The following is an 11,669-nucleotide window of genomic DNA, read 5'->3' as shown; positions in this document are numbered from 1 at the left end:
CCACCTGTCGTCTTTATAGTTGCTGGCTTTCAGATTGGGTCTCTGAGTGGACATTCTGTTTGTTGATGATGAGGTTATTTCTGTTTCTTGGTTTTCCTTCTGACAGTCTAGCCCCTCTGCTGTAGGTCTGCTGAGGTCCACTGCAGGCCCTGCTTGCCTGGGGATCACCTGCAGCAGCCTCTGCGCTTTCACTGGGAGCTGCAATCCTGAGCTGTTCCTAAACGGCTATCTTGGATCCCCAGCCGGAAGATTTTTTTTAAAATTTTTTCTAGTGTCTAACATAATAATCAGCAGACATTCTGATGATACAATCTGTTATCCTAATTTTTCTGATTTGATTTCTTTCTTCTAAAAGCTCTCACACACACCTGGCTGATGGGGTATATTTTTGGCTGTACCTCTTTAATTGATTAGTTTTTTTACATGTGTGAAGAATACTCAGGGGCACCCAGGGGAAACTTCCACAGACTTTCCGGATTATAGGTTATCACCCTTTCTATGTAACAAAAGTATTAGTATTTGGAAAACCAAGCTACAACATATGAAGTGTATTAAGAATGATTGTCTCCACAGAATCCACATGAGCTTTCCCCGTCTTCACTTGTTTTTCTAAAGATAAAAACCATTCAGCAGTGATTGTAGTTGGATCTAGCAAGTGCTCATGCTTGCATAACAACATTTCACTTTGGCCGTCTCAACTTTGTTATATGTAAATAATGTTATAAGTAATTTTTGAAATGGTATAATATGTGCAACCACTGTTTATTTTGTTAATACTTCTCAATATTTCATTATTTAAATGTGATTTATGATTGATGGATGTTTGACATGCAAAATAACATATTCCCAGGAACTCTAGGGAAGACAGAGGGATGCACTGGAGTCTCACAACTCCTTCCCTTGAGCAGAGAGCTGGGGTCACTTATACAATTGAAAAACCCAAAGGGGAAATTAATTTTTAGCTAAGCAGGTATTTAAATGATGCATGCCCATCCTGAAACTCAGATCTTCTCCTGATGGAGTTCCGTAGCCTTTTGAAAGCATATTAAATTGCTTCATTATCATTCGATTTCATGAAAAGGCAAAAGACATGTTGCTTCTCACTCCACTGCGTGGACAGTCTGAAGCCCTTCAAATGCTCATAAAGATCACAGTGCCCAAGTTTAATGTCTTGGATGTGGAAAGAGAGATTGTAAGGGATCATATTGATATGCATGAACTTTAAAATGCTGTCAAACCACTCAGAGGTTATAGCTTAGATGCAGCATTGAAATAGAAACAGAAAAATAAAACCATATGTTGAAATGTGATGTTCGATTTGCGTATCAAAAAACACGTGGGTTTTTTTCCCCCTTGTATCCAATTTTCTTATGAATCACTGGAGTTTCAAATCATCTAGTACACTGTTCTTCCTCTATCTTTTTCTGTAGGACAGCCTCAAGTAATGGAGTAAATAATAACCGTAAAATTTTAATGAATACTGAAGCCAGTTTTCCTTCTGGTTGTTAGGAGCTTGGACTTTTTAAACCATGGAAAGCTAGACAGAGTTTAAGCTTCATGTAGTGTAAAGATAGACCCTGTACTTCTGGTACCTCATCATAAACTCATATCTTCAGGGGCTTCTCTTGATATGTAAAATTGTAATTTAGTTTAAGATGTTGGGAAATTATGTCTAATAAGAACATCTGGACATTGCCACACATCATTCATATTGGCAAATTGCATGGATAGATGATTTCCTTCTAATATAAAATGTCAAATTAATCTGTGTTGGGAATTCCAGTACAGGCAGGGGGGCCTTGGCTGTATCACTCAAGTCTGTTTTGATAGCATCCCAAATGCCACTGTTTTTATATTGAAAGCAAAGTTTATATGCTTTTGAAGCAAGATACTTATCACCACCAGACTGCATGTGAGAAATGTTGGAGAGGGATGAATTGGCATTGCTGTACCCAGTGACGCTTCAGAATTTCTGTCACCAAATTTGTCTTTTAACAATTGTATGGATTTTTCATAAATTTCATGTAAAACTAATAAATTATGGATTTCATAAAATTTTTATAATTTTGTTAAAGGAAGAGATGACTGAAGTTTCTCCTAGGAATGGTAATTCACCTGGCAGACCCAATTGTAGTGTAGTAAATTGATTTGACCAATGCAGGTTGAGCACCCCTAATCCAAGATTTCGAAACAGTTTCGAAAGAAATGCTCACTGGAACGTGTCAGATTTCAGATTTCAGATTTTCTGAGGATGCTCAACTGGTATTCTGCAAATTGCCAAACTTCAAATTAATCTGAAATCTGAATACTTCTGGTCCCAAGCGTTTCAGATGAGGGATACTCAATCTGTTATATAGTCAGATTATACTAATTTGAAAGGGTAGAAAATAATGCTCTTAAATTATTTTTTTTATTAAAATGTGATGAAAAAAAATTAAGTGTATCAAAATTCTTAGAAGACCTTATCTAATCTATATGAACGTTCTGATGATTTGACAAGGTGGAACTTGTTTTCAGACACGGATAATGCCTAATTTCCCAAGTAAGTGGTTTCTGCTCCTTTCTCCACCACGATGTGTTCACACAGGTGATATGGGGGTGTAGATGATATGCAGTTCCCAGCTGATAGACCATGTTTAACTCAGTTTCTCTTCCTAGAAAGCATGCCAAAACACACATGAGTGAGAATGATGTTGTGGTAGGAATAACATTGAGTCTTATTTTTTCAATAGTTGCAAGGAAATACTTCTTAAAAATGGTAATTTAACCTTTATAGTCCAAATATCTTGGAGTATATTCTTGAGATTTGCATATCTACTGTGCCCTGGTTGATTCTCAGCCTCTCATGTATGATGATGGAAGTGGTGAAGGCAAGGAATGGGGAAAGTAATGGGAGCAGGAGACAAAGGAGGGACAAAGGGGCATTAGCTCCAGCAGAAATGCCAACATTGTGCTATTTTACATAAAATGTAGAGATTTTGTAACCATGTAGGTCCATTTATCCATCTGCCTTTTTTTCCTACATTGTCATATTTATTGCAACTACATGCATTATAAACCTTGCAAGACAATGTATGTTATTTTTGCTTTATGAAATTAAGAGCAAGTCTTTGCTGTAGTAAACATATGTGTTCATGTGTCTTTATAGTAGAATGATTTACAATCCTTAGCTTATATACCCAGTAATGGGATTGCTGGGCCAAACGGTGTTTCTGGTTCTAGATCCTTATGGAATCGCCACACTGTCTTCCATAAGGGTTGAACTAATTCACATTCTCACCAACAGTGTAAAAGCGTTCCTATTTCTTCACATCCTCTCCAGCATCCATTGTTTCCTGACTTTTTAATAATCGCCATTCTAACTGGCATACACCATGGAATACTATGCAGCCATAAAAAAGAATGAGTTCATGTCCTTTGTGGGGACATGGATGAAGCTGGAAACCATTCTTAGCAAACTAATACAGGAACAGAAAACCAAACACTACATGTTCTCACTCATAAGTGGGAGTCGTACAATTAGTACTATGGACCAGGGAGGGGAATGTCAGACACTGGGGCTTAATGGAGGATGGGGGACTAAGGGAGGGAGAGCATTAGGGAACATACCTATGCATATGGGGCCTAAAATCCACATGACAGGTAGATTTGTACAGCAAACCACCATGGCACATGTATACCTATGCAACAAATCGGCATGTTCTGCACACGTATCCCAGAACTTAAAAAAAATTCTCTATGTGTACTCAGATAGTTACTGTTTATGGTGCTCTTCACTCCTTCCTAAAGATGTAGATTTCCCTCTAGTGTCATCTCCTGTTAGCCTGGAGAACTATTAGCGCAGGTCTGCTGACAATGAACTTTTCCTTTTTTAAAATCTGAAATGTCTTCATTTCACCTTCCTTCTTGAAGGATATTTTCATTGGATATTCTGGGTTGAACAAGATTGTTTTCTCAGCACTCAAAAGATGTCATATCACTGTCTTCTGGTTACTGTAGTTTTCTGACGAGAGGTTTGTGGTAATTAAAAATCATCCTTTCCCTGTATATAATGTTTAATTTTTCTCTGCTTCCAGGAGTTTCTCTTCAGGTCTCCGCAACATGACTGTGACATCTCTGGGCATTTTGTGTATGTGTGTAGTTAACCTGTTTGGGGTTTGCAAACTTATTTAATCTGTAAATTTATTTCTTTCACTAAACTTCGGAAGTTTTCAGCCATTGTTTTTTCAAATATATTTTTCTGCTCCATTTACTGTCTCCTCTCCCTCTGGAGCTCCAAGTACCAGACCTTAGACCTCTGATATTAGCCCAGAAATCTCTATTCAAAGTCTTTCTTTCTCTTTCCTTCAGATTGGATAATTTTCATTTATTTTCAAATTCACAAATTTTTTCCTGCATCATTTCTCCATTCTTCTGTCAGCACATTCAGAAGGATGTTTAAAAATTTCAGGTCTGTTTGTCAGTTCTATAATTTCTGTTTTGTTCTTTTAGTAGTTCCTTTGCTGAGATTTTCTGTTTTGTTCATTACAGGTATATTTTCCTTTATGTAATTGAACACAGTTAAATAGCTACCTTAAAGTCTGATAATTCCAACATGTGGGTTATCTTGGAGATTGTCAGTACTGATTGTCCTGTCTTTGAGAATGGGTCACATTTGTACCTGTTATGTTGTGGACAGCCTGCATCTTGCTGTATTCATTCAGAGAGTGTGGATTTTTTCTTCTAGCAGGTAGCTAACTTGGTTAAATTAACTTGGTTAGAGTGGAGTAGGTTTGAAATATTTATGTTAGGAATGAACTGTTTGCTATATTTTCTATTCAGGTCATTTAGGTACCTTTCAGTTTCTTATATGGTACAAGTGTTTTTAAAAAAAAATCACTCAAATGAGAATCAATGCTTAGGTTCCAGTCTCAGTCTTAATAATAGTTGGCTGCCTAATCACTGTTATGTTACAGTTAGCCATCATTATGTTATAATTAGCCAAGTATTGTTATTATGATTAGTTAATTGTTATAATAAACAATTTGTATTTCTCTGGCCCGTAGACTGAGAGGCCTGGTCAACCTTAAAGGTCCTTTTCCTATTAATATTTTATAGTCCTTCAATTGCTTAATTTAAGGTACTTTGAAGTTTGAGTTAATTACTTTATTTCATAGGATTCAAAATGTTGATTTCATATATTATGTGGTGGAAAGAATATCCCAGTATTAGAAGATGTGGTCATGTGTGATTGATATTTTTCTTTTAATCTCAGATTACCTTAAAAATATGCCACACCTAATTTGCTTTAGGCCTCAGTGTTTCCTGGGCACAAGTTATTTCATTCAAAAAACAATAATTGAAAAGAATTTTATTTTTAACCTAATACTCTATTTTAAATGTTTTTTTGTTTCTTAGGAAAAAGTGCTGCAAAGGGTATAAATTTGTTCTTGGACAATGCATCCCAGAAGGTATGTAATATAAAAAAGATACAGTCTCACTTTATTCACAACTAATTATTAGAAGTCTATCAACTTGAGGTGTTCATGGGATATAGGTGTTATCTGTGTCTGATTATCTGTGCATATGTGTATATTTTTTGGCATTAAATCTTTCTCATGCCAATTTTGTTATATGTAGTATGCAGTGTCTGAATCATTACATGATGTGTTTGCACACATTGAGCCATTCTTATATAGTATTTCAGGTTTATGATTAATGGGCTGTAATCCCCCAATTAGCATTTTATACACGATTAGAACCAATCCTCCTCCCTTGGCCTCTCTCCCTGCTTTTCACCTGCTAAACTTTAAGTCCCTTTACATGACCACCAGCAAACACTGAGGGTTCAGCCCAGCACTGAAGACACAGAGCAAAGTAAGGCAGGGACCCAGCTCTCAAGTTGCATGCATTCAAATTGAGGAGCCAGGATGGGGAGCAGATAGAATCAGATAGACCTGGATTTTAATCATGCTTCTACATCCTATTAATAGCTGTGACCTTGGGCAGGTTACTTTCTAACCCTTAGTTCTTCCAGGAAAATGTTAGTATGTGGGTCATATGATGGTTTTAGGAATTTTGCCACATGTCAGGCACTTGGAACAGAGTCTGGTTCTTATAACAAGCTTGATAAATGGTGACCATGGTTATTGCTGCTGTTGTCATTGCTAATAATAACTGCAATATGTGCAATAGAGGCATTCAAAGAGGAAGTGCTCAGAAGGGGCACATTGCACAGAGGCCCAGGGCAGTCAAAGAGGGTCTTGGAAATGAGGGGAGAAGTGAGACCATGTCATCAAGGAAGACTGCCTAGGACTTAATCAAATAAAAAGTAGAGGGCTGCAGAGGGTTCCAGGCAGAGCCCTGACACAGCGCTAAAGACTATTTGTGTGAAGGGCATGGGGTTAGTTTGTCCAGGGCTGGGGTGAGGTGGGTGGGGAGTGTGAAACAGTTTTCTTCACCTTTGCCCAAGAAGCCAGATCTCTATAGAAGATCTAGAGCCCAGCCAAGCTAAATCTGTTGCATTATCTCATAGAGCACAATTTTTTAACAGTTAGAACTAGATTAGTTCTGCGGGGCACGGTGGCTCCCAGCACTTTGGGAGTCCTAGGCATGGATCAGAAGGTCAAGAGATCAAGACCATACTGGCCAACATGGTGAAACCCCATCTCTAACTAAAAATACAAAAATTAGCTGGGCATGGTAGCATGCACCTATAATCCCAGCTACTCAGGAAGCTGAGACAGATTCGGTCGCATGAGTCCAGGAGGTGGAGGTTGCAGTGAGCCAAGATCGTGCCACTGGTCTCCAGCCTGGCAACAGAGCAAGACTCCATCTCAGAAAAGAAAGAAATAGAAGAATCTCTCCCATTTATTGCTGTTTTCAGTGGAAGTATGGCACAGTTCATTGAACCATAGCTGTGCCCTTTGAGCAAGCTGCTGTAGGAAGGCTAGCTGGGAAGTCACTCCACGTGTGATGGTTGATGTGGTCGTGGGTTTGTTGAAGTTGAATTTGTCTCTGCCAGCCAATTCTGTTGGTTATAGCATGATGGATAAACCCACAAAAGTCACAGCAATTGCATTTCTTTCTATACCAGCTTTTCTCAGTCACCAGCTGTGTCCTTTATGTTGCAGTTTGGCAGACTGCAAAGAAAGCAAAGTTTAGGCCCTGTGGTTTAAGATCTTACCTAAAGACCTTGCCAAACTGAATTGAAAACACATTACATGGATACCACATACTTAGAGTTTCTTTCAGTGTTAGTGGTTTCAAACATCTAGGCCTTAAGACTAGTCTTCCTCATCCTAAAGTGAGACTGCAGCACCTGTAATTAACATAACCCAGAACTAAATATTTTCAGGAAAAGTGGTTACAAATGCTGAAAGTCGCTTTGCCAGAGCTAATTCTATGCTCTGTTGCTTTTTGCTAGAACACTTTTTACAGAAGACTTGAAGATTTGTTTAAATCTGTGGGAAAAAGTCAGTGATTATTTCTTTTACTAAGGATATCTTTAGTAATAAAGGTTTCTATTATCAGAGAATGCAAAATACAAATGCAGATTTCAGAAAATATTGTATATTAGGGTTCTCCAGAGAAATAGAACCAGTTTAGATTTCAATTTTCTATATATGGAGAGAGAGGGAGAGACCGAGACTGAGTGAGAGATTGAGACTTTTTTTTAAGGGATTGGCTCATGAGATTGTGGAGATGCATGTCCAGAATTTTCAGTGCAGGCTGGCAGGCAAGAGACAGGGAGGAGTTGCAGTTGGAGTCTGCAGGCCAGAAGTCCCCCTTAGATTGGCGGGGTGTGGGAGGGGAGGTCAGGGTTTTTCTATTAAGACCTCACCTGATTGGATGAAGCCCACCCCCATTATGGAGGGTCATCTGATTTACTCAAAGTCTACTGATTTCAGTGCTAATCTCGTCTAAAAAATATCTTCACAGAAACATCTAGAATAATGTTTGACCTAATATTTGGATACTTTGGCCTAGCCAAGATGACACATAAAATTAACTATCATATATCTACCCCTTGTCAACTTGGCACTCATATGCATTGCCTTTAACCATACCTCATCTCCAGAAAAAGACAGTAGAAAAGCTGTATGTTCATGTGACATGCTACAACTGTCCTGCAAAACACACTAGCCCTTTCCCCAGAAGAGGGTACAAAGTCCTGGGGCACTGGACTTCTCCAGCATCTCCTTGATATGCTTTAATGTAAATACTGTGATGTTAAATTAACAGTATTTAAATACTGTGATATAAAGTCACTACGTCTTACGAAATAATGAGGACAACAGGAAGAAAACAAAGAATGGCATGCACGTGCACGTGCACACACAGGCACACAGACACACACAGACACATAGACACACACATAGACACAGACACACACAGACACACACACACACACACACACACACACACACACATCCATGGAAAGGTAAGGAAGAAATACTCATGACAATTTACAGTGCTTTTTTCTGTAATTTGTCACATGGTCATAGCTGATGTATATAACCTGCTGCCTTCTACTACTCGACCCATATTCCTTTTGCCCTCAGCAAGCACCTCACCTGATCGTGGTTCTTTCTCTACCTGATAAGGTGACCCACACCTTCATTCCTGAAGGATCTGAGACATTAGCCCTGCCTGAATTGGGTTGTCGCCTTCTGTTGACTTTTTAATCACAGGGTGTGGCAATACTAAGGGGCCACCTAAGGTGTTTCTGGTGTTCCAGAAAATCTTCCTTCCCTCCGCTGTGGGGTGACAGTACAAGTTGCCCTTGGTAGCCAGGATCAGTCACCCCAGCTAGCACAATAACTCCCTTTTTGCCTGCTGATACAGAGGCCTAAGGAGACCAAAGTGGCCAGGTGGCACCTTAATTTTCAGTTCGATGGACTTATTTTTGCCTCTGTTGCTGGAAGCATTCCTCCCTTTGGAACTAAGCCCTCTAGCCCAACTTAACATAAAGTTACAGGAACAGGAAGAAAAATGTTGCTAACGGATCAGTAGGTGTAACGGTGAGTGGTGCCGCTCCCACTTCCACTGCTTGATTCTGAGACCTGTGAATCCTGGTAATGGGAGAAACCACACCATATGTTGGATGCTGATTCAGAGTATATACATCCTCCTGGTGAACCTTGCCCCAGACTAAATAGCTGGGTACCATGGCCTAGCGAAGTTGACACATAGCATTAGCCATCACAGATGGCAAAAAGAAGCTAGAGTATCTAAAGAAATATATTAACTAGTAGGTGGAAGCTACAGTTTTGAAGTGTTGCTGTCTCATATTCGCTGCTCTAAGTCAGGACTCGGTGAACTACGGCCTGTGCGCCAATTCTGATTCTGTAAATGAAATTTTATTGGAACACAGTCAAATCTATTTATTTAAGTATTATCTGTGGCTTCTTTCATACTACACCAAACTACAGCACAGTTGAGAAGTTGTAAAAGAGATCTACAAAGCCAGAATACCATCTGGTCCCTTAATAGAAGTTTGCTGACCCCTGTTGGAAGTGATGTCTTGATTGGCCAGGTGATAGGATGATCTGATTTGTTCTAGTTCAGCAATTATTAAATCAGCATAAACTGTGGGAAGAGAGCAGTGCCAGTTACTCCAGGGGACACGCTCCCTGCCAGGTAGATGAGCAGTCATAAGAACCAGCAGCAAAAGAAGCAGAATAGGTAAAGCTTTTACTGTGCATCGGGCATGGTGCTTCATGGCACCATCCAATTTAATCTTCATAAAAGCACCATGAAGTGTGGGTATTATTCTCTCTATTTTGTAGGAGAGGAAGCTGAGGCTTAAGGAACCCAAGATCACAGAGATAGTGGCAGAGACAGCATTATAAAAGGGCTGGAGGGGTTGGTTGGACGTTGCAAGAGGTAAAAACAGAATCAAAGAAAGTGTGGAGGTGAGAAGGCAAGGATGTGAATAGGGATGATGGAAAAGAGAATTTCGTTGTGCCGCAGTGTAAGGAACTTACAGATAAGTCTCAAGGTTAGAAAAGGCTCAAGGGATGTAAAGCCAGTCCTTAAACACAAGAGTGAACCATTTATATTTCATGTTAATTAGTAGCAAATGTAAAGGTTTTTAAACAAGGGGATGGCGTACACAGCACTGTGCTTTGTGAAGGTTAGCCTGGCGTGTTCTCCCAGATGGATGTAAAAGCTAAAAATCTTAGGATGAAGATCCTGTTTACCAGGGAGGTTCTGAAGGTCTGAGTTAGAATGGTGCCAAAAGAAATAGGACTGAGAGGATAGAACATAGATAAATTATAAAGACAAAAGCTACATGACTGAAAGCTGATAGGCTCTGGGAACCAAGCATCAAAAATGGGGTACTGAATAAATTCATTAATCTTGCCTCCTCCAGAAAACACACAAAATGGGCAAGGCAGGGCAGGAGGAGGTGGTGGGAAAGATTCACAGAAGATGTAAACCCACCAGGACAAAGAACAAGGAAGAGGAGATAATAGCAACAAAACTTCAGGAGCTGGAGAACAGTTAGGGAAGTGATAAATAGTTTAGCAAAATCAGAAAGGTTGAATTCTAGCCAGCTTAAGGAAACCAGGAGCAACCTGGTTTGAATGCCCAATACTGAAAAAGGCGCAACCCCAATGTATAACAAAACAAATAGTAATCAGTAACACTACAAATAAACTAGAAAAAGGGGTGAAAGTCACGTCAAAACAGGACTGATTAAAAATGTAAAGAGAAGCCAGACTCCCAGATCTTGTCCTTTCCTCCACTCAGACAAAACACTGCCTCTTTCACAACCAGGCAGAAGAGCAAAGATATGTTTTCCTAAGAGAGTACACCAGAGCTTAAGGGTCTGAGGGAGACCAGTCAGAGCTGAAAATGAACGTCCAACACTGAAAAGGAGGGTTTCGTTAAGCACTGACACCTTGAATTTTGAAGCCCCCAGCCTTCTCCCTTCACTTGAGTTCCAGAATGACTTTACTCTCAGGCAAGGATTTGGAAATGCCTTCTCTGGGCATTCTACACAACCCAAGGAAAAGGTCTTAAGAAACTGAACTTGGAATGCAACAGCTAGATCACTTACAGTAATATCTAGATGTTATAAAATCTACCATATGCAAAGAGCTTCTTCTACTAGTCTGTTTTAAATACACCATGAATAAACGAGAGCAGACATCTAAGGCTCATCAGACATTAGAAGGAAACTACCATTTGACCCAGCAATGGAATATATTCAAAGGAAAATAGATCATTACACCAAAAAGACACATGTACTCCTGTGTTCATCGACATGCTACTCACAATAGCAAAGACGTGGAATCAACATAGGTGCCCATAGTAGTGGATTGGATGAAGAAAATGTGGTATGTATACACCATGGAATACTACACAGTTATAAAAAAAAGAAAGGAATCATATCCTTTGCAAAAACATGGTTGGAGCTGGAGGCCATAATCCTAAGCAATCTAACACAGGAAGAGAAAACCAAATACCATATGTTCTCACTTAAAATTGGGAGCTAAACATTGTGCACACATGAACATAAACATATGAACAAGAAACTGCAGACTAGTAGTTGGGGGAGGAAATAGTGGGAGGGTTGGAAGGTGAGTTGGCAGGGGGAATAGTGGGAGGGCTGGAAGGTGAGTTGGCGGGGGGAATAGTGGGAGGGCTGGAAGGTGAGTTGGGGGGAATAGTGGGAGGGC

At 39.6% G+C, this 11,669-nt stretch overlaps 1 protein-coding gene across 3 annotated transcripts in view; it reads left to right on the top strand.

Moving 5' to 3' along the window:
• CCBE1 (collagen and calcium binding EGF domains 1) overlaps nucleotides 1-11,669 on the top strand; it is a 275,934-nt gene that overhangs the window by 213,838 nt on the left and 50,427 nt on the right. For all 3 annotated transcript variants that reach the window (XM_037738624.1, XM_017528843.2, XM_017528842.2), the window contains exon 3: nucleotides 5,398-5,450. In XM_037738624.1, coding sequence (XP_037594552.1) covers nucleotides 5,398-5,450 — 53 coding nt within the window. The remainder of the gene's footprint in view (nucleotides 1-5,397; nucleotides 5,451-11,669) is intronic.

The sequence above is a fragment of the Cebus imitator genome, unplaced genomic scaffold (assembly GCF_001604975.1).
Source record: "Cebus imitator isolate Cc_AM_T3 unplaced genomic scaffold, Cebus_imitator-1.0 Scaffold55, whole genome shotgun sequence".
Lineage (NCBI taxonomy): Eukaryota > Metazoa > Chordata > Mammalia > Primates > Cebidae > Cebus > Cebus imitator.
This window is presented reverse-complemented; position numbering and strand designations above follow the sequence as displayed.